This window comes from Mastomys coucha, unplaced genomic scaffold (assembly GCF_008632895.1).
Source record: "Mastomys coucha isolate ucsf_1 unplaced genomic scaffold, UCSF_Mcou_1 pScaffold22, whole genome shotgun sequence".
Taxonomy (NCBI): Eukaryota; Metazoa; Chordata; class Mammalia; order Rodentia; family Muridae; genus Mastomys; species Mastomys coucha.
Genome location: NW_022196905.1, coordinates 118,187,880 through 118,215,811, shown reverse-complemented (window position 1 = coordinate 118,215,811; position 27,932 = coordinate 118,187,880). Strand labels below are relative to the sequence as shown.

The following is a 27,932-nucleotide window of genomic DNA, read 5'->3' as shown; positions in this document are numbered from 1 at the left end:
ACCAATCATCCTTCCCCTATTTTATTCCACTTCCACTTTATTAAGAACAACACATAGGTGGCCTTGCCTGGCAATAAATATTTTAATTTTTTTGCTTTATTCTTAAGATGACAAATAAGTTTCAAGTTTATTTCCTTTGTTTGCTATTTAAATACAAAGCTAAGCCACAAACAGGTACAACCAAGACATTTTATCTCACAGTTACACCCTCCTGTCGGATCCTCCTCTAAGTCTGACCACTGACTGGGCTAGCAGAGGGTGCGGGGAAGACTTTCTTAGGTAGCACCGTCACGAGCCTGGGAGATGGGGATGCTGGGGACAAGGCTGGTTCTTACACCTGGCTCCTGAACCCCAGGCCCCTGGACTGAAGGTGAATGGTTAGTCCTCCCCAGGGAGGGAGAAGGAAGCCACCTACTCTTGCTATCACAGGTCAAAACTGAAGTATCATCCTGGTTCTCTGGCTGCTAAGCCTTGCCTGCTGCCAGGTATCCTAGTACCAAACACATCTAGTTGCCTGATGCTGGCCGGGGTCCTAGACCGACAGCTGACAGCATCTTCATGGGATACCAGGGGTTGTGCCTCGACAGCAGGTAGAGAACTTCCCATGCAGCAGAACTGGGGTTGGGGGGGTGGGCTTAGTAATTTCTGGTCCCACTAAAAAAACAAACAAACAAACAAAAAAAAACCCCTCACTTTTGATTAGAATAGAGTACCATCTCAAATCTTCTCTACACAAACCAACCAGCCAAGCCAAAAAGAAGAAAAAAAAAAAACTCAGAAGAAAAGAAAACCGCATTCATTTCACTCCCTTCAAAACCTATATACATGTTAAGTTGTTTTCTGTGGTTTTTTTTTCCATTTTTTTTTCATTTTTTGATTTTTTTAATGTTTTATTTTTATTATTTTTTAAAATAAATTCAGTGTTCACATTTCTATAAAGAATTAATGCAGTTTCAGGAGACCTGCCCTTCTTGGGCAGGAGAGCAGTGCTTTTCCCGGCCCGCCTCTAGTCTGACTGTCCACCCTGATGCTTCAAGGTACCTGGAAAAGCCGTAAGCCTGTGGAAGAGGTCTGTTCCTGGCCGGGCCTCCGAGCCCCGGGCTCAGTAAGCTTTGGAGAAAGCAGAGGGGAAGACTAGCTTACTGTGAAACTTTTGCTAAAAAATATTCATACACATCAGCGTGTACGCCTGTCAGGACGCTGAGAAGAGCAAGAGCTTGGAGACATCCCGTCCAGGCTGTGCGTGAGGGGGGCAGTACCCTCACACCGGCCTGTCCTTGGACGTGGGATGTGGGGGAGTCCTGGCTTTCATCTTGGGCAGAGCCCGGCTTCCTAGTTCATGTTCAACTCCATTCTCTAAAACCTGTGCCGAGTCTTACACTGCGCGGGAAGCACAAACGTTCAGCTTGTATGCAAAAAAGTACAAAAACAACTAGAATATAAAAGTTTTGGTAATATAAGGCCATCTGTTCAAGTCCACCTTGGAAACCTGTAACAGATATTTAAATACTACATGAAAAGGCATCTTTAATATACTTTTTAAAAACATTTGAAGTAATTTGCTAAGAGTAAGTGTGTGTGTGTGTGTGTGTGTGTGTGTGTGTGTGTGTGTGTATGTAAAAAAAAAATTTCATTTCCCTTTGAGGGCACTTTGTCCTTTAAAGGAGGCAGGGAGGCCACGTGGTTAGTGCTTCAGCCAAGGGTAGGCTTCAATGGAGGCCTTGCTTCGGTCCCCATAGTCGTACAGGAGCTCCTCCCCAGCTGCGATGTCTCGGGAGGCGATGAGGATGAGGTGAGGCACGCCATCGATGTCATGCAGTTTGGTTTGGCAGTTCCCACACTTACTGTGATTGATGAGTCTCCCCAGGCGGTTGGTTTCTTGAGTGGCATCCACGCTAGCGTGGTGGGAGAGTGAGAGGGGATTACACTGATAAAGAGGCTTTAACGTGTCTGGGGTGCCTCACTTGGAAGACAGGTTAATTCCAAAGGCTACTTTAAAAGCCAGAGAAGCCCCCATGCAGAAGTTGGGGACAGAACTCAAAGAACTCTCTAAGGAGGTGAGGAAGTAAATATCTGCTCCCCTGACCTCACCCAGGAAGGAGCAATTACCATTGCAAAGAGCTCTTCAGACCACTGCCCACAGGGAAAGGGTTGTGACTGGAGCAGGTTTCTAGGGGATGAGTCCCCTGCAGATCAAAGATAGCTCCAATCCCAAAGCTGGTTGGGGAGGAAAAAGGAGCAGAGCTCTCTGGACATGGTGCTTTACACTTGAAATCCTGGCACTCAGGAGGCTGAGGCAGAAGGATGATGAGTTTGATGCCAGCCAGAGATGACCTAACTATAACAAGTAAGGAAACTCAGACTCAAGAATGGCTCTGGGCACCCAGCTGTCTGCCTTTCCTCCACCCAAAGGGTTAAACAGTCACACTGTGTACTCACCAGTAGGTTTTGCTCAGATACTGAAAATAATACATGTAGCAGCCCGTGGAGGGGTCCTGTGCGTACAGAGCCTCCCGCTTCTTGGCATCGGTGATTTCAATGAGGTCCCCGTGGTATTCTACCACAAAGTCTCCCCGGGAGAACTGCTTGGTAGCAATCACACCCCTGCCTTTGCCATCAATTAGATCAATCTGTCAGGAAGGGACAAGACAGCATGGGTTCAAAAATATGACAGGTGTCACCAGGCATGATGTCTTCCAAGGGGCTTGGACTAAAGTTTTTGCTAATTTACTGGCTGGATCTCAATAAAAATAAGACCCACTCACACTGAGTGGGATGGCTTCACAGCGTTTACTGTATGTATTGGGTCTAGTCTCAGGTCATTTCCATTCCATGCCACAAAGAGCTCCTCTATGTCCATTTCAAGTTCTTTTTACATTAGGCTCGAAGCTGAAATCTGCTAAGTGGGCAAAGACCATTGTACAGATGAGAATAATGAGGCTTAGAAAGGCAGCCATGTGTCCAAGACCACACAACTAGGAAATGGTGATACTGGGGACTCTGGTTTCATAAGGTTCTCTGCTTTTTGGGGGACAAGCAAGGCTGTGTCCTGAGCAGCCTGTGATCCACCAATAAGCTCTGGTGTTTCTCTTCACTCTGTTACAGAGTTACAGAACGGGTGGCTGCTCCGGGATCCAGGACTAGGTCTGAGAGTCTGGGTTCCAGTGGGAAGAAAAGGCTTTCGCCCTTCACTCCCAGAACAGACCCATCCACCATCACCACACCCTCGTGGCAGAGCCCCTCACCCAAAACACTCGAGAGTCTTTTGAGGGTGGGCCCAGTGATACAGCACATGCTTAGCATGCACAGGGCTCAGTCAATCCCCAGCACCAACACAAAACAAGACCCAGGTAGAGAAAGGCTTGTTCCTCAGACCCTGACCCTGTATAATGATCTCTGTTTGTTGCTTTCCTTATTCAGGGGTGAGTGCTAGGGACTGAATGTGGGGCTCTGTCAGCATTTTATCACTGAGCTACTGTTGGATGGTAAACCATGTCAGGAAGCTTGGTAAGGCAGAGCAGGTTGCCACCCAGAGACTCTGAGAAGTGGGCAAGAAGTGGGTATGCATCCATTCTCCACAATGAACAACCAATAAACAATTTAGAACCAGTGACTGTCTCTCTTATCAAGATCTACCATGGAGAGCCTTGGAGAAGGCATTTGCCTACAGAGCTGCAGCTTAATTCCCTCATAGAAGGCCTCTCTGCTTTTCCAGCCTGCCTCCGCTAAGTTAAGGACAATCAATGCTGAGACAGACCAGAGCTCCCCCTTCCCCTGGCCCCCGGCTAGCCACTGTTTCGACTCTGCTCTCAGCTCTTCTTTGACTCCCAGTGGTGCCCGTATGTTCAAGAGTCTGAAAACCCCACAGCCCAGGCCTCATCGCAGGCCCAGGGACCCCTGAACCAGCTCGGGCTCTCCCACATATCTGACTGTGCTTTCCCACCCCCTGAGCAATGTCTCAGTGCTTTTCCCCTACAGCCCAGCTGGGCTAAGTGCAGTCAAACTTCCTGTTCTGTCTCCCCAAGTGGCCGTGCCCAGGGATGGGGTGGGGCAGACACGGACCCACAAGCTACATTTCCAGCCCCCTTTTTGTATTGAAGTGATTCCATAACCCAGGCAAGATTTGATCTTATAATCTTACAACTAACTACTCTACTCTAGCCTCCTGAATAGATAGATGGGCTGACAAACTCTGCCACCATTCCCACCATACTTTTCCTTTTTTCATAATTACCCAGGGCTTGGTGTAGTGGTGTACACCTTTAATCCCAATATTTTGGAAGTAGAGGCAGGAAGATCTATCTCTGTGAGTTTGGGACCAGCCTGTTCTACAGGATGTGTCCCATGGACTGCCTGGGATACATAGGGAGAGATACCCTGAATCAAACAAAAACAAAGCAAGGGGCTGGAGAGATGGCTCAGCAGTCAAGAGCGCTGGTTGCTCTTCCAGTTCAGTTCCCATCACCCACACCTCAACACTGCGCAGCTTAGAACCACCTGTGACTCCAGCTCCAAAAGGTCTGAAGCCTTCTGGCCTGTGGGTAACCTTACTCCATTTATATAAAACAGAAAGATAAGCTGGGCGGTGGTGGCACACGCCTTTAATCCCAGCACTTGGGAGGCAGAGGCAGGCGGATTTCTGAGTTCGAGGCTAGCCTGGTCTACAGAGTGAGTTCCAGGACAGCCAGGGCTATACAGAGAAACCTTGTCTCAAGAAAGATACATATACGCACACACATATAATTAAACAAAAATCTTTTAAAAAATTACATTAAAAAACAGGGCTGAGCCAGGCAGTAGTGGCTCACGCCTTTAATCCCAGCACTTGGGAGGCAGAGGCAAACGGATTTCTGAGTTCGAGGCCAGCCTGGTCTACAGAGTGAGTTCCAGGACAGCCAGGGCTACACAGAGAAACCCTGTCTCAAAAAACCCAAACATCAGAAAACAAACAAACAAAAAAAGCAGGGCTGAAAGATAGCTCAGCAATTATGAAAATTTATCCTTTCAGAGAACCTGGGATCAATTCTTAGCATCCACATGGTGAGTCATAACCATCTACTGGTTTTAGGGGATTAAATGCCCTCTTCTGACTTCTGGGTGCACCAGGCCCACATGTGGTATAGAGACATACACACAAGAAAAACACTCCTTCCACACACACAAAACAACAACAACAACAAAACAACAACAAAAACCTGAAGTAGAGGCGGGTATCTCCTAAGCTGATGTCTGTCTGCACCTTCCCGACATGCTTGCTTCACAACAACTGTTGGGTTTGGTTCCTAGACACTCTACAGGGGTGGGACTGCCACTGAGCACGAACAGTCAAGGCGATCTTGTGGCTTATCTCAGCTGTGTGGAGCAGGCCTTACCTTCATGCCTTCTTCCTTCCCACTCTCAATCAGCTCGTCTATTTTCTTCCTTTCTTCAGACTGTTTGGAGAGGAAAGAAAAGAACAGTGTTAGTGTTCACATACGACGCCACGGCCAACTTGTGCTGCCCCAGCCGTGAGCACCCCTCTCCTCGCCCATCTGCCACCAGCAACTGTCAACCAGTTCCACCCCGACAAGCAGCACACAGTTCTGGCCTGCTAAGCTTTCAGCCTTTGTTTCTTTTGTTTTCTGAGTCAGGGAATTTACAGGGTAAGCCCAGGGTGGCCTTGAACTAATGCCCTGGCCTCCAAAGTGTGGGATTATAAGTAGGCATTATCAGACCCAACTAGTCTGGATCTTAAGTGTTTTCCAAGGGTCCTTGGGAAAAATTGAATCCCATGTGGTACTGGGAAACAATGAATCCCTTAAGAGGTGGGTCCCAGTGGGGTCCCTGGGGATCCGCTCTGTGTGATAAAGTGAGACTTCGTCTTATCTATTCTCTCATTTCCAGCAGTCAGGAAAGCAGTCTTGTCCTACACACTCCTCTATGATGCCCAAAGCAACAGGAGTCAACTAATAGACCGAAGTTCCTACAACAGTAACAGAGATTGAACCTTTATTATCTCGGGTATTTGTTCCAGAGACTTAAACATGAAGTTTGTCCTGTATAGTACTTAAAATTTACTTTAATTTACCAGGATCTAAAAAACAGGACTCTAGGCCTGTCAAGAAGTCTCAGTGAGGGCTGGTGAGATGGTTCAGCGGGGAAGAGCACCAGCTGCTCTTCGGAAGGTCATAAGTTCAAATCCCAGCAACCACATGGTGGCTCACAGCCACCCATAATGAGATCTGACTCCCTCTTCTGGAGTGTCTGAAGACAGCTACAGTGTACTTACATATAATAAATGCATAACTCTTTAAAAAAAAGAAGTCTCAATGAGCAAAGGCACCTGCTGGCCATCCTGACCATCTGATGTTGATCCCGAGAACCCGCATTGTATAAGGAGGGAACCCACTCCCTTAAGGCGCTCTCTCTGACCACCATACACAAATGCCCCAGCTACAAGTAAATAAGTAAATGGAAGGTCTGGACTTTGACTCTCTGAAATAACCATGCAGCCACCTTACCTGGGCTCTGTGGCCTGTGTTGGTACCCTAGCTGCTCAAGAGTCTGAGGCACAGTGCTCATACACCTGAGGCTAATGTGAGTTACATAGGAAGTTCTGGGACAGCACAGGGCAACCTGGTGAGAGCCTGTCTCAGAAGTAAAATAGGAGGCATGAAAGGAACAATGTTTGCTCAGCATACATGTGGCTTTAATGCCCAGCACCACCCAATCAATAAACGGATGAATCGACCAGAGCAGATCCTAGGCTGCACCTTCAAGCAGGACATAGCCACCCCTTGTCTCTGTTAGCTGACTGATACATCCCTTGAGGTCTACGCTCAGGTCCCTGAGCCATGTCCGTGCCTCCTAACCAGTAGAACAACACAGCAAGGAACAGAGGAGCTAGGAACTCCCATGAGTAATCTCTCCTGTTGCTACTCCATCTCACCCTAGGGAACGAAAGGGAGCCATAGAGACACCTGATGCCCCGACACTCTGGCTCACCAGCATGGAGGAGGGACTTCCTTTGGCTGAGGGCATCTGTGGAGGTCTTGCCACCTATTGAACTCACACCCCTGCTAGACCTGGGACCTGCTAGGCAGAGCCTGGGACCAGAGCACAGCTAGCCAGTCATTCAGTTCACACTTTCCCTGACACAGGCCCTAGGTCACATGATGGAGACACTGCTGAATGAGTGAGACCAGGTGTCTGATATCTAGCCTGCCCGCTTCCTTCCTTTTCTTCCTTCCTTCCTTTTTGGTTTTTTGAGGAACTCACTCTATAGACCAGGCTATCCCCGAACTCAGAAATCCACCTGCCTCTGCCTCCCAAGTGCTGGGATTAAAGACTGTGCCACCACCACCCGGCTATTTAGCTTTCTTCTCAGCACCTACTGTGTCCTCTGTGGAGCCATTATCTGACAGTCAACTCCTGAGTCTCAGGGCTTCCACCACAACCCGAACTCTGTTCTTCACCTAGTACCACAGCAATCATTTGAAGAGGTTGTTGTTGTTATCATGCCTTTTAAAAGCCCTGCCACACCCAGCTCTTTCACAACTGTAAGAGAAGTCACATCACTCCAGTCCCTTTACCTAACAGGAAGCGTCAATGTTTCTTCCCCGTAGTGACAGATTTACAGAACGACTCAAGATGTTAATAATGGGTCTCTGAGAAGTATCTGTATTGCCTTTGTAATTTATCTATGAATCAAAATTACTGAAAAGTTTAGTCCCAGCACTGGGGAGGCAGAGGCAGGTGGATCTCCAAGTCCATGGCAGCCAGGGCTACACAGAGAAATCCTGTTTAGGAAACTAAAACTAATAAAAATTAAAAAAAAAAAAGTCTTTTACTGTGTATCAAGGCTGGGGTGGAACTCAAAACCCTCCGGTAACGAGGTTAAAGCCAGACACAGCCTGACCCCGGTGCCAGTTCCCTTTCCAATCATTACATTTTCCTATTTTGAGAAAATTTGGAATTAAACTCAGAGATCTGTCTGCCTCTACCTCCTGAGTGCTGACATTAAAGGCCTGAGTCACTATGATGGATTTTTCTTACGTGGGTACAGATTCTGTGAGATGCAAGCCTCCAAGTCTCACCTCCCCCATTTCCCATACAACAGGCTCTTCCAGTAGGCCAGGTCTCCAGCCCTAGGCTACTGCGCAGCTGTCCTTCCTGCCTGGTGTGACCTTTCCCCTAGTCCAGGTGCCTGCTTGTCTCTGCTCTGGAGTTGTCAGACACCTTCTCAGAGAGACTGTAGATTCCCCGCCCAAGGAGACTCAGGCTCACAGGGTATCCACCCACCCAAAGGCAGGCAGCTAGGCTCTGTCCTCCTGACAGGACTGGTGACTGCACCTCATGGGAGACAAAGGCCCTATGGCTGTGCTCCAGCACGACCTAGGGAGTAGGCAAAGTCTCAGTGAAGGTGGACAGGGAGGACAGATGGCTCCTTATAGTCCTCAGGGAGTATCAGAAGGGAGGAGGAAGCCAGGGCACTGCCAACAGTTGTTTTAGCTACAGTGTGGTTGCCACCCCAGCAATGGGCAGGCCAGCCAGGCAGCCAAGAGGCTCCTATAGTGCCATGAGGCTGGGGGCATTTCCCTATGGCTTGCCCTGTGCTCAAACCCTATGGTCCAAATCCCTCCCTCCGGCTCTGAACTTGAGATGGACCCGGTTCTGCCCCACCAACTTTACTTAAGATGCCTCACAACTGGGTACTTTGATTTCACTCTTGGCCCACCTACTCGGCCCCTTGCCTAACCTAGTTAAGTCAGGGGGAACTTCAACCCTCTGACAGACCTCGCTGCTATGCCCTCCAGCTTTGTAAAAGGAATACAAACTGCCAGCGACAGCCACATCCCAGCCACATCCGTGGCGCCTCTGGCAGCTGTCACCTCACTGCCAGGCCAGCAATGGGGAACAGTGCTCTTTCAGCAAAGCCAAGGCAAACAGTGAGGGGCACAGCATGGTGCTCGTGCTGCTTCCTGCTCTACCTATCTGGTGACAGGGCGTGCTTTCCCGGCTGCAGCTTATCTGCTGCAGTAAGCGGGTGAGTTCTGCAGCCCTCCGCTCTCCAGGCACAGGAGCCTGGCTTTTCTTTCTTAGGTACTCCCACCCAGCAGCCCTCAGCCCCTGTGTGGGGCCTGCCATGACTCCTGCCTGGCTGGGAGGAGCCCTGGGTTCTGTGGCCAGGCACCACCTCTGCTCTGCAATGCAGCCTTTCAGAGTGACCTAGCACGGCCTCCCACTGCTGGCAGGCGTTTATAACAGCTCATTCTTGGCCGAGGCACTGCCTTTCACAAGAAATGAAGTCAAAGCGAGTGGGCAAGTGGGGGTGAAGAGGGAGGAGAAAGCAGACCCCCCACCTTGGGCTTGTTTTTAGATAAAGCTGCATCACCCAAAAGCTCTGCGTGTAGACCTGCCACCTCGGATACTGAGGGGACCTTGTCAGTACATGAACTGCTCAGACTGCACTTCTTTCCTGCTCAGAGATGATCTGAAGCCTTCAGAGTCGAAAAGGCGTGTAGGAGAGGGGAGGATTGACCCTGACTCCCTGGGCATACGAGTGGGATTCACAACAGAGGCAATAACCACACCCTGTTGCACCAATGTAGACAGGCTGCCCACTGGTACTGTATGGTGTATGTGGCCACCCAGACTGGCTACTCTCTTCCCTATAAGCCACTCCATGTTTAGCTGGAAACAGGCAGATGGGAACAGACTATACTGGGAAACAAGGGAGGGCGACAGTCTCAGCTAGCTGCCTGCCATTTGCACTCCTACATCATAATAGAACAACGTCTTTTATGAGAAAGGATCTCATGTAATTGAGACTGGCCTCAGATTCTCTACGTAACTTAGCCTTAAACCCTCCCCACCCAAGACAGGGTTTCTCTGCATAGCTCTGGCTGCCCTGGAACTCACTCTACAGACGAAGCTGGCCTCTGCCTCCCCAGTACTGGAATTAAAGGCATGTACTACCACCTCCCACTTGGTCTGGAACTCTAGATCTTTCTGTCTCTCCCTCCTCAGTCCTGGGATTATAGACAAGACCCACGATCTCCAGTTTATACTAGGAATGGAAATTGTGGACTTCTAGAAACACGACAAGCAAGGAGTCCAATTGAGCTATGCTCTGGCCCTAGGAGACCATTTTATTTGTTCATTTTGCTTTCAGACAGGGTTTGAAGCCAAGGAAGATCTCAAATTGTAGATGTGACCTCACTCTCCTGAGTGCTGGATTCACCACCGCATCTATGTGAATCCACTTCTTTTATCTTCATAACAACTCACTACAGTATCTTTTCCTTTTTGAGGCAGGGTCTTGCTATGTAGCCCTGTCTGGACTGGAACTTGCTGATCAGACCTGACCACTCTGTCGGAACTTCTGTCAGTTCTCTCAACTCCATCCTGAATAGTAGGATTACAGGTGTGTCTCCATCCCTGGACTTTACCAGGCCATTTTACAGACATGAGAGTGCAGTCCACCAGCAATGAGTAAGCACTTCCAAGCTCCTGTTCTTTACAAATTTCTAGGCTTAAACGGGCAGCCTTCCCCACAGTTCTAGGCTCCAAACATGCTGGCAAAACATCCTGGAAAAGCCAATCTGATTTTTCTATGGCATGAAGTCCAAGTTACAAGGCTTCCGCAGGGGTCTTAAGCATGCCTCCTGCCCCACCAGGAAAGCACAGCAAGCTGAGGATGCTCTGTGCTAGAAGAGAAGACGCACTCCAGAGTCCACCTACACATGCTAAACAAAGCCCACATGGCTCCTTGCCTCTCCCCGCTGCTGCTGCTCATCAGAGCTTACCTGCAGCTCAGCTTTGCTCTTCCTGGAGCTCCTTCGCACAGGGTAAAAATCTGTGAGTTTTCTATTCTGCTGTGTTTTCCCTTGAGACCTGGTTAAGAGAGGAGGGGAGAAAAGAAACATAAGGTCTGCTGCCCTGCTCAGACCAAGGAGGCGATTCCCAGCACATGGGTTCCTCAGACACTTCTGTGCACTGGGACCTAGGTGTACATTTGTTTATCTACCTGGGCGGGTCCCAGACTCAAGGACAGCTGCTCACTCCTCTCTGGGGAAGAGATAGGGAGGGAGGCCTTGACCTCTGGACCCTTACACACACATGCAGGGACACACCAGAATGTGTGACTCAGGAGAGAAGAGGCCCGGCAGCAGACTACACAACCACAATGGACACTGGAGCCAGGCCGCCATGTGGTGCTAGGAGAGGGCTCCAGGCTACTTACTTTTTTCGAGGGGCCTGCTTGCCCTTGAGGTGCTTTTTCAGGGCTTGCTTAGCAACTGCTACATTGGTAGAATCACATGATGGGGGTGGAGTTTTTGGAGGTTCTGCTGCTTCGGATTTTTGGTTTGGAAAAGGCGCCAGGGGACCTCTCCTGGTATCTTTGCTCTTCTGTTCATCTGACTTCACAGCGCTTCGGATAACATTCCCAGCGTTTCTTTTCTCTACATCAGGACAGGTGGGAAATGGATTTGTTTACTCCATGTACTGGTTATCATCTCCTGTGTTCTAAGACAGGCTAAGATAGGAATATTCTTTGAGTGTCAGAAAAGAGCTGGAGCCTCCTGTGCCAGGGTCCACTAAGGCCAATCAGGCAGAAGTACTTGGAGACAGGGCCTGGCCCTCTGTATGTGGGCATGGGAGAAAGCCTAGAGATCAGCTAGAGGCTTCCAGGCACTGGCCTGGCATACCCAAGAAAATAAGCTCAATTCCCAAAGCAAGAGCTAGCTAGCACTGATGGGCGGAGCGAGGAGACAAAGCCCAAACTCTTCTCCACTCACTGCCTGGCATGCTTCACTTTAGAATCTTAGCCCGGGCTCCCAGAGGTTCTCCAGATGGCACCTAGGCAGAAGGCATGCATCCTGTCATGAGGCACACATCGAACAGCCTTGCTGATAACAGTGTGTAAATCTGGTGCTGGTGAACTGTGCTATTTTAAAAAATGGATTTAATGATTTACTTTTCAAAGTAAATAACAAATATACCATGAAGAGATAGGAGATGGCACACCAATTTTAGAAAACAGTTTCTCGGTTTCCTTACAACGTTAAACACAGAATTATCATGTGACCCAGCAACTCCACAGTCTAACATCTACTCAGGATTAAAAACACATGTCCACACAAAAAATGTGTACATGAAACATGGTAGCTTATGCATATTAGCCCAAAGAGCAAGCATTCCAAACACCCCTCCCAGTGTATAAATATTTAAAATGAGGACTGTCCACACACTGGGAACGGTTACAATTCAGCCATAAAAAGGTGCAAAGCACTGACACACACTACACACAACAGGGACTGACTCTGACAAACTCGGTGAGTAAAAGGCCAAACACAGAGGCTACGTGTCCTATGACTTCATTTGCATGAAATGTCCACAACAGACAAAGCTGCAGACCCAGAGAGGAGCTTCCAGGCTGCCTGGAGCTGTGGGGGATGGGGAGTGCAAAGTGAGGATTAATGGGTATGTTCTTTGTGGGGAAACAGAAATGGTCTGGACTGCACACACACTAAAATATCACCCAAGCACACTCTGGAGCTGGGAATAGAGCTCAAGTAAAATTTAGCATGGTGGCACACTTGGGAGGTGGAGGCAGAACACAAGTTAACGGCCATCCTCAGTTGCATGGGAAGTTTGAGGCTAGCCTGGGCTACAGGAGAGCTTGTTTTGCCGGGGGATGGGGGGAGACCTGGGTTAGCTCAGTGGTAGAGTAGTTGCCTAGATGCCCAGTCTCTGGGTTCTATCCCAGGTTCTACAAAACAAGCAAATACTCTTCAACTCCTGAGTTATAGCTCAGCAAACAAAAAAAAAAGGAAAAAGAGATGCATCCCAGGTACCCGGAAGGTGGAGCTGGGAAGTCGGCTTAGTCAGTAAAGGCAATCATATAACATGAGTACCTGAGTTTGGATTCCGAGCACAGAAAACTGGGGGGAAGGAGGTGCAGTCTAGAACACGAGATGGGTCAGCAGGTAAAATCTCTTGCTACTAAGCCTAATTCCTGGATCTGAGTCTCAGGACCTTCACAGGGGAAAACGGACTCCTCTGAACCCCACATGTACACGGCAGCACACAAACCCCCCACTAAGTCTATCCAATCAGACCCACTCCCTCCCACCCTTCTTTCTAGGCAGGCTGGCAGGCCTAACTAACCCTACGGATGGATACACAGGGTCTGTTGACAACTCCTGTAAGATCTGTCTGTGCCACAGCACAATTAGGTGAGACTGTGACCTTTCTCAGACACTCCAATGTACATGTGACTCTAAATTCTAATCACAGCCACTCAACAGCACCAGGGATCAGTAAGCCCCCAGTGTCATATGGACAATATTCACTCCGCCCAATTCTGGAAGGGATGCAAGGTGGCTAAGGCCCCAGATTGGGTCTTTGGCCAAGTCTGGGTGGCAGGTACCCTCCTGACAGCTGCAGACACAGGACGCAGACACCCCGACAGCCCACTGGGTAAGACCTGGGACTCACAGAAGGTCTGCAATTTGCCGGAGCCTCCTTGCAAGTGACAGCGACAGTTAGAATCTAAGTTACTTTGAGGCTCAGACAACATAGCCCCATACATGGGGGTGGGGGTGGGGATCAAGCCGAAGGCAGGCTCCCCTACCTTCTTCCTCAAAGATAGCTTGAGAAGCTGGGCTTTAGCGCTTCTGACCATTTCTGTTGGGTGAACACACAGCTTTGTCCTAAAAAGCTGCTGGTAGCCTGGGGGAGGGAGGGTTGCTCAGTTGGGCGAGATTCGTCCCTAGGAATGAATTGTGGGGGTGGACAGGAACCTTCCCTCACTGAAGCTCTAAATGGGCATTATCTGGGAGAAAGCAAGGTTCTTAGGAGATTGCCTTGTTTGTAGCGCTAAGTAGAATTTTCTTCTTGAGGTGTGAGGAACTGATCTTGGGGCCTTCCCCTTGCTAGGCAAACATCATACCGCTGAGCCCCATCCCAATCCTCCTTATTCTGGGCAGTGGGGTGGGACAAAGTATCCTGCTGTAAGCTGTAAGCCATGCTGGTTTTGAAATCACTGCAGCTTGGCTTCCACAGAATTTCTCAATAATCACACACTCTTGGTTTTTTTTGTTTTGTTTTGTTTTTTGTAAAATGCTCAGGATCAACCCAGAGTCTCACATGCTTGACGAGTATTTGATCTAACAAGCCCTACCATCAGCCTATGATTTAACTCAAAATTTCACACACAGCGCATACTGCTTTGGAAAGTAACACAGAATGCTTGAATGGAAAGAAACTGTAGAAATGGGGTCAGGCCCTGCCATACACGGTAAGTTAATTGATCCCCTGGGTCTACTTCACATTGCAGTCCGCTGCCTCCTCTGTACAACCTGGACTCACTTTTTCTGCATTTTTAACAATCATAAGCGTCTCCAATTGCAGGTCGAGTGTGCTCTTTTTTGCAATGTGGCAAGACACGACTGAAGGATATGCTAACTCTTGTGAAAGTAGGAGAACCCTGTCAGACCACAGGACACACACCCTGACACATCCTCCTCTCTCTCACCTGTGTGTGTTTCTTACACAGTATCTCCCTCACACCCGGTACAGGAAAGATGCGTGAGAGTGTGTGTGTGTGTGTGTGTGTGTGTGTCTGAACAGCTCAAGGCGGAACGAGGCATTCGGGACTTACCTTCTCGCTTCCTGTAGATTCCAGCTAATGGTTTCCCCTGGCATTTGACCTCGTGATGTGCAACCGAGTTCTCTTCCTGAAGTGGAGAGCGCATTCCAGAGCATTTGTTCGGACTCATGTAGGCATAGATCTTTGACTGCCCGGCAAACACGTTCTCCTAGAAAGACAAACACACATTCTGAAAGAGGCTTGGAAACAAAGACAATCCCCCAGCGTCTTAGGGGGAGAAGGGGAAGTAAGAATACAAAAGAGATTTCATCACCACTCCAGGACATGCCAACCAGAAGATGCCAGCCCCGGGAGAGCTCGCTCTTAGGAGAGCTGCGGCAGATTTTGAAGCCCCAGGTCTCTGAACACATACACTCTCTAAGCCGAGTCCCTAAGGGATAAGTCTGGCCAGCAGAGGACAAGACCTTAAAGGAAGGTAAAGTCCGTTTAAGGAAAGAGCTAACCTACCAGCAGCACGGAGGTCAGAATGACCCAGGGAAAACTAACTCTGATTCAAAGGGTTGGGCTGAGTCAGAGGTTATCTCCTCAGGCTAGGGAGTCAGCCACCAGCACAGAAACAGGCCTAAGGGAACCTGATTAACCACTAAGTGCTGAGGCCAACTGGGAGGGCTTGAACCTTCTGAGCCAGGCCTGGCCCCTCTCAAGCCACTGCAGCTCAGCACCTCCCAGGACTGTGGCTGAGTGATGGGGGAGGCCAATGAGAGCACAGGCTGCCGGCCAGCGCATTTAGGGCGGTCACTCCACTGCAAACCGCACCTTGGCTGCAAACAGTGGAGCAGGCTGGGAGGGTTGGGGGGTGGGGGTGTCAGTACAGGTCACTGCTGTGCTGGTTGTCTTTGGGTGTGGAGCCTCTCCTTGGAGTGAGCTCTCCCAAAAACTGGGCAGAGCCTGGCAGACTGGTGCGGAACTAGACACCAAGTCAGACACTCTCGTTACTTAGAGGGTCGAGAGCAAGCCCCGGGCACCCTTGGGGAGGCAGCCACCTCCAGGGACTCAAGGTCTCGGGAGGGGCCGTAAATGCCAACAAGGCCACAGTCAAACTTCTCGAGGTCAGACACTGCCAGCCTGGGTCACAGTGCAGCTGGACCGCCACTCCGCGGGCAGGCAGCAAAGAAGGAAGCTGCCCCAGGCCAGTCCCACTGGCGAGCACCGATGGGGGACCCCTTGCTGCGCCCACGTGCGCGAGGCCCGGGCCCGGCTGGCGCGCTGCTCAGTGCGGGGAAGGAGCCTGCTTACCCCGTCGCTGCGGGGCCTCCCCGGGCCCCTCCGCTCCACCATCTCCGGGCCCGGGGCCGTCGCCGCCACCGCCGCTGCCGCCGCCTCCACCGCGCGGGGCTTGCACATCTTCCTGCCTGGAGAGGGGGGACCCGGGGGAAGCGGGGGAGGGGCGCTCAGGGCGCGGCGGCGCGGGCAGCGGGACCGCGGGGGCCCGCCGCAGCCATGTCTCGAAGCCCGCACGCAGGGGGCCCAGCTGCGCTGTCCCGGGGCCCGAGCCCGAGCCGCGGCGCCCTTCCCACCCGGCCCGGCCGGGGCCTCCTGCGCCCGCCCCACCCCATGCGCCCGGGCCCGACACACCCACCTGCAGCCCGGCTAGGCCCATGGCGGCGCGGCCGGCGCCCTCGCCCTCGCCGCGGCCCGGCCACCAGCGCTGCCGCCGCCGCTGCTGCTGCTGCTGCCGCCGCCACCAGCGCCGCCGCGGCGCTCCGGGAAAGGGCCGGCGGCGCCCCACGGCGCCCGCTTCGCCCATGGCCCGCAGCAGGCCGGGCGCCCGCGCGCGCCGCAGCCGGGGCCCGGAGCGAGGCCGGGGACGGCGCGGGCAGGGGCGGCGCTGCCAGGCGCCTGCGGGGCGGGCGCGAGGGCGTGCGGTGGCCAATCCTGGCTCAGCGCAGCCCCTCGCGCGCGCGCCCCCGGCCACTCCGCGCAGCGACTGCACGGCGCCCGGAGCCCCGCACCGGGGCCGCGTGTGCACGCGTGGGACGTCCACTCGAGCCCGGGCATCCGTCCCGTGGGCATCCCAGTAGAAGATGGGGAGTCTCTAGGGCCACGGAACCAGGAAGTGATGGGCCCTCGTCCAAAGCTAGGCGAACTCTGCCTGTGGCCGGTAGGAGGCCCCGAGAAGCCAGGGAGCCCTGGCTAGCCTTGATAAGTTTGCTGGGGTGCCTCTTCTGCCATGCTATCTTGTTTACGCGTCAGAACAGCCCGGGGAAGACAGACACCGTTTATTACCTCTTTCCTACAGATGGGGAAACTGAGACTCAGAGAAGGTAGGGAGCTGGCCAAGTTGTCACACCTAGGTTCCAGCCCAAGCCAACAGACCAGAGTGACTGCACTCCTAGCTGCTACTCCTGGCCCTTCATTTCGGATGAAGAAATTGAGGTTGGGAGGAGCTACAGTGAGGCAGAAGAAGGGTGTTGCAAGCAGGTCACCCACTTTGTGCTCCTGTGGCCCTCCCTTTAAGAGAAATGCCTAGGTAGGCAGGATTCCAGGCACTCTGACTGCTTGCTACCTTGTGCCTTTGTGCGGCGGCTGTGCTAGGGCATGCGGCCAAAGACTCGCTGTATTTGTGCTAAGTCATAGACGCAAAGGACACCAAAAGGTACCCAGCTCCTGCCTTAGCATTAGGACCACGCCAACTAAGTCAATTCCCTAGTCTGGCCTGGCCCTCTATGTCTTAGTAGCTAAAATTCCAAAGCCTTGTTTTCCATGACCTACCCAAGAGACCTCCGAACATCTACAATGAAGGGCTGTTTCAGGGCACCTCTTCACCTTCCCTCCGGTTCACCTTATACGGAGAACGACTACACTACAAGTCACTCTCAGGACGTTAGCACCCCATCAACTTGCTTTAAAAACTATGAAAGTTAGAGGCCTACCTCAAACTTCCCACCCCGCTGCAGAGACTACCGTTGAGAGACTAGAGACTCCCGGAAGTAAAAAAAAGACCAAAGTGACACTCAGTTGTAAAGCACAACCTTGCACACACGAGGCCCTGGGTTCAATCCCAAGTTCTGCAAATAAACAAGCAATGGGAACTATCCCATTTGAACTGTACGTGGCTCACACCTCCAGTCTCCACTTGGCAGGCTAAGGCAGAATGATTGCAAATCTGAAGCCACTCTGGGCTGTAAGGTAAAACAGTTTTTAAAAAACAACAACAAAAACAACATAGAAATACAAACTCTACTCTTGCTAGGACTTCAGAGAACTATAAACCGACCACACTATCAAAGCCTGAATGTTTGCAGTGCCAGGGCCTTTCATATTGCATCCTTTCATTCAAACTTCTGACTAAATTTTTTTAAAGATTTTTTTTTACTATTATAAATAAGTACACTATAGCTGTCTTCAGACACTCCAGAAGAGGGAGTCAGATCTCATTACAGGTGGTTGTGAGTCACCATGTGGTTGCTGGGATTTGAACTCACGACCTTTGGAAGAACAGTCGGTGTTCTTACCGGCTGAGCCATCTCACCAGCCCAAAACTTCTATTATCATACTATTATTCCTGTCTCATGTACTCTTATAAATAAAAATAAATAAATCTAAAAAGAAAAATCTTTTATTCCTGTCTTATACCTATGGAAGCTGAGGCTTAGGGCAGATGGCTTATCTACTATGACAAGAAAGTAATGGGATTGGAACCCACTTCTGCTGTGTACCCACACTCTGCCATAAAGACTGGTTCTCCTGAATTCAAATACCAGATACAAACCCACTCATCAAACATGATCTGACTATCTACCTGCTTTGTTCCAGCCCATATAGACACAGCAGCGAATATAAAAGCGGCTGGCTGTGGGGCAAGGAAGGGGGGCGCAGGAGGAGAGGGACCTTGTAGGCCATAGTGACTATTATGGAGTTGATCCCCAGAGCCATGGGAGAATAAGGGAAGTAAAAGTCAGGTGATAAAAATCTGTACTGTTTAGGTGCTGAGATACTGTGAAAGTAGAAGGGTGAACAATTTGAAAAAAGCAGAAGAGACAGAAGATGGGCTGACCTTCCTCAAAATAGAGCACGTGGTGGCTCACTCCTGTAACCCCTACACCAAACCAAACTGAAGAGAGATCTGAGTCCAGCAGCACGGGGCGCTGGACTATAGACATCCCCTTAGCCCACAGCCTTAATCCCAAACAATGAAGGTAAAGTTAGTGTGTAGAAGGAAGCACCTATGTTTGAAAGGGACGTCTAATTGAGAGGCAGACTAAGTGACGAGTCAGAAGAAGATCTGGCAGAATAGGATGTGCCCAACTCTCACAAGAACAGAGAGAAAAGAGGCTATGGAGAGAACAGTGCACTGAGAGAAGAAAGGGAGAGAGGGCAGTTTGACCTGGACAGTTATACAGAGACAGGTTGCAGAGAGGGAACAAGGTATTGACCAGTGAAGGCAGAACAAGCCAGAGAGTGAGAAGAAGCCAGAAGATTAGAAAGGATTGCCCTAGTTAGTATGAGGCAAGTCAGCCAGAAGCTGAGATAAGACATTTTGAATCAGTCAGCTTGGGGAGGAGTTCTGAGCCAGCCAGAGTTCAGAAGAAACTAGAAAAGATGAGTTTATTTGGCAGTAAGTCTCAGAGGCTGAAACCTTGCAAAGCTGAGGCAAGAGGAGTGCCTGAGTTCTAGGCCAGCCTGAGCTATCTAGTGAGTCTCCATCTAAAACTCACCACGTGAAAACCAAACCAAAGCCAGGCCCCAGATGGAGTATTCTACGTCCTTAATTGCAGCTCTCAGTAGGCAGAGGCAAGCAGATCTCTGTGAGTCTGAGGCTAGCCTAGTCTGCACAGTAAGTTCAGGGCAGCAGGGCTACACAGAAAGAGACCCTGTCTCAAAAAGGGAGGTGGAGAGGATAAGGATGTGTAAGAGAGCTTGCATAGCAAGTCTTAGGCCCTGGGCCCAAGAAGCACATAGGTAGCCATAAGGGTCTTAATGCCGGGCAGAAGCTAGACAATGCTGTCCTTAGCTTTGGCTAAGGGAGGCCGCAGGATAACACTGCACAGCCCAAGTTGTGTGACTTCAGAACTCACCTTTGACTTCTGTACAACTAGATGTTATATAGGCTTATATAGATATTATATAGGTTTATATAGGTTAACAAAGATATGTTTGGATCTCAATAATAATTATTCCTGTATTTCAATAACAATCAGTTTTCTTCCTATAATTTAGTTAGGCTGTTTGTTGTTGTTTTGGTGTTTCTAGACAGAGTTTCTCTGCGTAGCCCTGGCTATCCTGGAACTTGACTTGTAGACCAGGCTGACCTCAAACTCAGAGACCCAGCTGCCTCTGCCTCCTGATTGCTGGGATTAAAGGCTTCTGATCACCCTACACACAGCTCAATCAAATCAAGTTTTGTTCCCCCACTCGTTTTAATACATTGGTGTTTTGCCTGCGTGTATGGCAGTGTACTACATGTATGCAGTGCCCTTGGAGATCAGAATGTTTTCATGTGGTAGCACATGGAGATGCTCAGTGGTTAAAAACACAGGCTGCTCTTCCAGAGACCCAGGTTTGATTCCTAGCATCCGCATGGCTGTTCACAATCTTCTATAGATCCAGTTTCAAGGGGATCTGAGACCCTGTTCTCATCTTTGTGGTCAACAGGCACACATGGTGCACAGACACATGTGGACAAAATGCCCATACACATTACATAAAAATAATAGTTTTAAAAGTTAAAAAAGTTGTGTTGTGATAGAAATGAAGTAGGAATTCATCATTTGCAACTAAGTCAGACAATTTAAATATACTTCTAGACACTTATTTTTTTTTCCAAGAAAAAACTTAGTGTTAAACTTGGCATGGCGGTGTATGGCTAAAATCCCTGGATTTTAAGGACAAGGGGATCACTGCAAGTTCAATGCCAGCATGGTCTACACAATGACTTCCATTTCAGTAAAGGCTATGTACTCAGACTCTGTATCAAAAACAAAACAAACAAACAAACACCGAAAAGAAGGAAAAGGTGCTGGAAAGTGAAAGAAACAGAGAGGGAAGGTTTAAGGGTGAGACTAATGTTAATTTTCTCTGGGTAATGAAGCACTTTAACGTGAAGTTCATTATGCCTCACTACTGGTTACTATCTGAATTAGTTTGTCTCCAAAGACCCTGTAGGAATGCTGGCAGAATAAATAATGCAATAGAGTGTAGAACATGCAATCGGGCCCAATAAATATTCCCTGAATGAATGACATATTAATCTGTGATCGTTGCTCTACAGAGCAGACTGCATTAAGGTAATTTTCCACTAATATGTGAGGTCTTGGTACCGGGAGAAAATACTCCACGTTAAAAACAGAAACAAACAAAACTGATTCTCTAGCCATTCTCAAGTTTTTGGTCCTTTCGCGTGTGACACAGCGGCTAGAAATGGCCAGCGGGTGAAGATCCCTTTGCCGTATAAGGAGGGCTTTTGTCCTGACAGCCTTCAAAGATGGATTTGCCTTGCCGGGCTGCACAATTCCGCCCACGCCATCTCCAGCAGGCTGAAGTCCTGCTCATCTTAGGGGTGAAGGGCTGCTCCACCAGGCACCTGGGGGACCCGATTCACCCTGAAAAGGACCACTGGGACCCGGCCTGACCCCACGGTACAGAGCTGACTCAGGGGTGCGCACTGCCCCAGATGCAGGTCAACAATCTGCGCCCTGCCTAGGGGTCACCCCCTCCAGCAGCCAGGCTCGCGGCATCAGTAACAACCGTTCCCTGGAGGGGCGCTGCGCTCAAGTTTCCAAGAGCTTGGATATGCCAGCTCCAGGGAGACCGGCTGAACCACAGGCGCCCACGCGTCCAGACAGGAAAGCGCTGGCCAGCAAGGGGAACGTCCTCTGGGAGCACCCAGAGTCCCCTGTCCCTCCGGGTCCCCGCGCTCCACCGTAGGAGGATGCCTGTGAGCGGCCGCTCCCGCGCCTTGCGTTCTCAGCAGTGCGGCTCTCGCCTAGGCAGTCCCCCTGCGCTGGCCACCATAACAAATACCTCTAGCCATGGTCTGGCTCTGTCACCGCCTGGAATCTCCCGGGAAACCCAGCTTTCGAAAAAAAGTTGCAACAACTGTAGCCAACTGCTCAGCTAGACCGCAGCTGCGGGTGCTGATTGGCGAGGCCACCCGCTCTTTCGCAGGCTGCCCGCTGTGATTGGCGAGCTCGAGGCCAGGGCCCGCCTTTCTCCCCGCCTCTCTGCAGGAGGCAGGGCCTGCAGCCAGGTTGGGGTGTGAGTGTGGGGGGGGAACTTTAAATTTGATCATCTCCTGACATTGATTGGCTGAGATAGAAAAACTCATCTTTAGCTATTGGGAGGGAGGAACCGAAAGCTCCGCCCTCCCCTGGCTGAAGCTCCACCTCAAGTTCGTCAATATTCAGTTGGAGGACCCGGTATAGAGGTGGACCTGATCAGGAACTTCCGGTTTGCCCTGGGTTTGACCGGAAATCAGACCTTCGACTTATCGACCTTTCCGTGTGCTTTTGAACAGCGATCACGTTCAGAAGTTTGTCATCTCTATCACCTTGACGTCCACCCTCAGCTTGGTATTTTCATTCGAATTCCTACGTTGCAGATGCTTACTACAAAAAAGTATGTTCTTCCAGTACGTAAACTCTGTGGGTACAACTATAAACTGGGTCAACGGGTAAACTCAGAACCTCAAAACTACCAGCCGACTTTACAGATGGGATAATAGACTATCCAGGAAATGTACTTGCTCCTTGGGATCACCCAACAATTTCCCTTCAGACCCTGAGTAAATTTTAGGACTGCTACATAGCCACCTTACTTAATTCCAGTAAAGCAATGCAGCAAAGGTCCCAGATAAGCACAAATGTCCTGAGTGTAATTGGCATTAGATGCAGGGAAGGTAACACTACCTGTTCTCTTTGTTTACCCCACATTGTCAAGGACTTTGCCTCTACAGTAGGGTAGCTGGAAAGAAAAGTGAGTAAGAAGGGCTCAGTGGGTGAAAGCACCAGCCTGATGACCTGAGTTTGATCACCGAGGTACAGGAGAGAATGGATTCCTGCAGATTGTCTTCTGACTTCCATACATATACAAATACACACGCATGCGCGCCCTCACACACACACACACACACACACACACACACAGAGCACTTGGGAGGCAGAGGCAGGCAGATTTCTGATTTCAAGGACAACCTGGTTTACAGAGTGAGTTCCAGGGCAGCCTGGGCTAAACAACAACAATAAAAAAAAACCTTAGTCTACAAATGAACAAGCAAAAACCAAAAAGATCCCAGATTAAGGAGGTCTCTGAAAAGAACTGAAAGTATATCTCAGACCCAGAGGCCCACTGCTTGGGACTGAAGGGCCTCCTCTGACCACCTGGCAGTGCCCTTTCATTAGGTGGTTGCTGGGACTCCTCTGCTAGTGAAGCTCTGATCACTAAATCACAACTGTTTTTTCCTGCCTGCTAGGTGGAACCTGCTCCCTTCCCAACTTGTCACTTCATTTTCTTCCATTTTTCCTTTTAACTCTGCTTGTCCAGAAGCACCCCTTAAACACTCTGCTGTTTCAGTCCTCTGAGCTGACGGTTGCCGCTCCCACCTGTAATTTCTGCACTCCTGAGCCTAAAGCAGGAGTGTCAGGAGTCTGAGGCCTACATGGCAGTTCACAATCAACAGTGTTCACGTGGATCTCATGCCCTCTTCTGGCCTCTGAGGGCATCAGGCATGAAAGTGGTTCACAGACCTGCAGGTGAAACACCGATATATGTAAAAGACTTTTGAGAGAGAGAGAGAAAGAGAGAGAGAGAGAGAGAGAGAGAGAGAGACAGACAGACAGACAGACAGACAGAATATTGCCATGCTATACATCCTGAACCCCAGCTCCCGGGAGGCTGAGGTAGGTAGATCCCTGAATTTGAGGCCAGCCTGTTGAGGCCAGCCTGGTCTGTTTTTAGTTCCAGGACAACCAGGACTACATAGACCTTATCTCAAAAGAACAAACAAGAGAATTTGAGGTCATCTTATATTCGTGCATACAAAACAATAATTCTTTTCAAGACAAGATTTGTCTGTGTTGCCCTGGCTGTCCTCGAATTAGATCTACAGACCAGAATAGCCTGGAGCTCAAAAAATCTACCTGTCTCTGCCTCCCAAGTGCTGAGAATAAAAGCATGTGCCACCACATTCAGCTTTTTTTTTTTTTTTTTTTTGTTTAGTTTTGTTTTGTTTTGTTTTTTGACACTGGGTGTCACTGTGTAGTCCTGAATTGGCTGGCCTTGAATTCACAGAAATCTGCCTGCCTCTGTCTCTCTGGTGCTGGGATTAAAGATCTGTATACCACACCCAGCTTAATTTAAAAATACTTGTTGAGGGCTGCAGAGAAAGCTCAACAGTTATCAGCACTTGCCGCTGGGATTAAATTCCCAGTACCCATGTGATAACTCACAGTACTCTGTGACTTCAGTTCTGGAGGATCCAATACCCTTTGTGTATGTGGTACATAGACATGTGCAGACAAAATATCCATACACATTTTTGTTGTTGTTGTTTTGAGACAGGGTTTCTCTGTATAGCCCTGGCTGTCCTGGAACTCACTCTGGAGACAAGGCTGGCCTCAAACTCAGAAATCTGCCTGTCTCTGCCTCCCAAGTGCTGAGATTAAAGGTGTGCACCACCGTCTGGCCACTCAGACACATTTTTAAAAACCGAAAGATGTTACTTCAAATAATAATATGGGTGTGGTGGCAAATGTCTTTGTTTGTCAAATGGGAGACTGAGGCAAGAGAATTGGGAGTTCAATACTAGCCTGGACCTTCCCTCAAAAGAACAGAAAAAGTATAGAGGTGTGTGCGAGTATAGAGGTGTGTGAGAGTATATAAAGATATAAAATGGAAAAAGTATATAGATGTGTGAGAGTATACAGAAACATATAAAATGGAAAAAGTATAGAGATGTGTGAGAGTATACAGAAAGATATAAAATGGAAAAAGTATAGGGATATGTGAGAGTATAGAGAAAGATATAAAATGGAAAAAGTATAGGGATATGTGAGAGTATACAGAAAGATATAAAATGGAAAAAGTATAGGGATGTGTGAAAGTATATAGAAAGATATAAAATGGCAAGTTAGAAATTGAATCCAGCTAGGCTGTGGTGGCACACGCCTTTAGTCCCAGCACTTGGGAAGCAGAGGCAGGCAGATTTCTGAGTTCGAGGCCAGCCTAGTCTACAGAGTGAGTTCCAGGACAGCCAGGGCTACACAGAGAAACCGTCTCAAAAAACAAAAAAAGAAAAAAACAAAAACAAAAACAAAAAAAGAAAAAAGCACAGAGGCAATTTGAATCTGAGTGTATTTTGTAGCTCTCAAGCAGGGGATTTCATATATTAAAAAAAAAAAATCAAACATTATAACTCTTAGAAACTGTATCCAGTGAAGCAATAACAAATACCAACAAAAATCATTTGGTACAGTAAAGCACAAAAATCATCCAAGCATTACAACTCTGAAACTATGTATTCAGTGAATCACAAACAGAACAGGTATCATCATTGTTAGTATAAATCATCAAAATATAACAATTCAAAAAACAAATAACAATTCTAAAAGAATGTATTCAGTGGGGGCAGTTCTCCAAGGCTAGTGGCACATTTCCAAGAGCAGGTTAATAAATCTTTATGGTCAGTGCTCTTAACCGCTGAGCTAACTCTCCAGCCCCATATGGTCAATTACTATATAACATCTAATGTCTGATTTTTTTTTAATAAATCTTCAACACATAAATTTAAACTATTTTAATTCTTTCTAATTAAGGCTTTTTTTTAACCATATAACAAAACCCACTTCCAATGATACACATACAGCCATATGAAATTTTATTGTTGGGAAAGTTTTTATCTATCATAATAGTTTTTTTTTTTTTTCTGTTGTTTTGGTTTTTCCAAACAGGGTTTCTCTGTACAGCCCTGGCTGTCCTGGAACTCACACTGTAGTCTAGGCTGGCCTCGAACTTAGAAATCCGCCTGTCTCTGCCTCCCAAGTGCTGGGATTAAAGGCGTGCTGCCACCACTGCCAGGCTAATGCTTTACTTTTTAAATAATTTACAAAACTATTATGGGGCCAGGCAGTGGTTGCACACTTTAATTCCAACACTTTGGAGGCAGAGGCAGGCAGATTTCTGAGTTTAAGGCCAGCCTGGTCTACAGAGTTGAGTTCCAGGACAGCCAGGGCTACACAGAGAAACTCTGTTTTGAAAAACAAAAAAACAAACAAACAGAAACAACAACAAAAAATATATTGTTTAAAAAAAAAAAACTTGGCCTAAGCTACCAGGAACATGTAAATAAGAAAAGGAATAAGAGAAAGTAAAACAGATAGATTTCCATGAGAACTACGGCTCAATATTTTTTCTACAGCGAAAAGTTACACAACTGGTTCCAGGAGGCCTCCCCCTTTTGAGGTCAACTGCCTCAGTCTGTGGAACTGTCTGTCACACAGATCCTCCTGGAGGTGGTGTGGCAGTGCCTTACAACTCTCTGTACCTCTAGCTCCAGGGCATCTGATGCCCTTATCCTCTGTGTGTACCCACACACATATGGTGTGGACTCATATAAATACACACACAGTTGCTGGGCGGTGGTGGCGCACGCCTTTAATCCCAGCACTAGGGAGGCAGAGGCAGGTGGATTTCTGAGTTCGAGGCCAGCCTGGTCTACAGAGTGAGTTCCAGGACAGCCAGGGCTACACAGAGAAACCCTGTCTCAAAAAACCAAAAATAAAATAAAATAAAATAAAATAAAAATAAAGAAAAGTTAAAGCCGGGCGGTGGTGTCACACGCCTTTAATCCCGGCACTTGGGAGGCAGAGGCAGGTGGATCTCTGAGTTCAAGCCAGCCTGGTCTACAGAGTGAGCTCCAGGACAGCCAGGGCTATACAGAGAAACCCTGTCTCGCAAAAAAAAAAAAAAAAAAAAGAAAGAAAGAAAGAAAGAAAAGAAATAGTTAATACATGACATTTGCCATAGCAAATGCCTAGAGTGTATATGAACACAAAATTTACTGGAGAGTAGGGAAAGTCACCACTGCCATGCAGCCATCAGAAGGAATAGACCTAAGCCAGGCATGGTGGCTCAAGCCTTGCCTTTAGTCCCTGTTCTTAGGAGGCAGAGGCAGGTGGATCTCTGAGTTCAAGGCCAGCCTGGTCTATAGAGCCAGTTCCAGGACAGAAAGGACTGCATGGAGAAACTTTGTCTTGAAAAGCAAACCAATCAATCAAACAAAGAAATGAAACCAACTAAACAAAAGCCTGCTTGCTTCTCTTTTAGAGGACCTGGGGATCTGATGCCCTCTCCTGTCCTCCATGGACACCAGACATGTAAATGGAGTATATCTACAGATGTAGGCAACACACACAGAGAAATCAACAATAATTCTTTTTTTTTTTTTTAATTTATTTATTACAAGTACACTGTAACTGGCTTCAGACGCACCAGAAGAGGGCGTCAGATCTCATTACGGGTGGTTGGGAGCCACCATGTAGTTGCTGGGATTTGAACTCATGACCTTCAGAAGAGCAATCAGTGTTCTTACCTGCTGAGCCATCTCACCAGCCCCAAACAATAATTCTTAAAAATAAAAAAAGGAGGAGAGGAAAGCTCTGCTGCTAGGCATGGTGGTATACAGACATCAGTAATCCTAGTGCCGAGTGGCTGTGGTGGTCAAGGCTAAGTTGAGCCATATAGCGAAACCCCTGTATCAAGGAAAACACACAGGCACCCACCACACACACACACACACACACACACACACACACACACACACACACCAGTTGTGCCACCTGTTTGCTGCACGATTATAATTATGCTTTTACATTTTGCTGGATTGATGCTTATTAGATCGTATAGGCATTGGTCCCAACAGCAGAGCAGTCCCTGGTTTTCTTGCCCTTGAATCTCCCCGTCTGCCCCCACCCCCATAATGTGGAAGCAGGCTTCAAGACACAGAATGAAGTGAGAAGTGCTTGGTAAATAGCCAACACTATGCCCAAATAGGATTCTCAGTCATCTGCTTTCAGTAGCATACCCTAAAACAGTTAATTATGTTTTCTTTCCATATACATTCAAAGACATCACACACATCCACATATACGCGTGTACAGGAATGCAGAGGCCTCATTCTTTGAACAATTATTACCATAGTTTAGAAAACTAGTTTGTCTTTTCTTCCCTCCATCCTTTCCTCCCTCCCTCCCATCCTTCTCTCCCTCCCTCCCTCCCTTCATCCTCCCCTCCCTCCCTTCATCCTCCCTTCCCTCCCTCTATCCTTCCCTCCCTCCCTCCC

General features: G+C 48.8%; 1 protein-coding gene across 6 annotated transcripts; it reads right to left on the bottom strand.

The window, feature by feature from the left end:
* Window positions 1-58: 58 nt before the first annotated feature.
* Kmt5a (lysine methyltransferase 5A) lies at window positions 59-21,740 on the bottom strand. Of its 6 annotated transcripts, none has more exons than XM_031337946.1 (8): window positions 21,620-21,740; window positions 15,893-16,008; window positions 14,648-14,804; window positions 11,225-11,444; window positions 10,788-10,875; window positions 5,373-5,432; window positions 2,440-2,630; window positions 59-1,895 (listed from the first exon to the last, which is right to left on the bottom strand). In XM_031337946.1, exons 1-8 carry the CDS (start codon window positions 21,627-21,629, stop codon window positions 1,685-1,687), a joined length of 1,053 nt encoding a protein of 350 aa, XP_031193806.1. In that variant the 5' UTR covers window positions 21,630-21,740; the 3' UTR covers window positions 59-1,684. The 6 variants fall into 6 exon arrangements, with proteins under 6 accessions (XP_031193806.1, XP_031193809.1, XP_031193811.1 ...); XM_031337949.1 differs by lacking the exon at window positions 21,620-21,740 and adding an exon at window positions 16,236-16,253; XM_031337951.1 differs by lacking the exon at window positions 15,893-16,008 and having other exon boundaries at window positions 21,620-21,701.
* Between the last annotated feature and the right edge of the window lie 6,192 nt (window positions 21,741-27,932).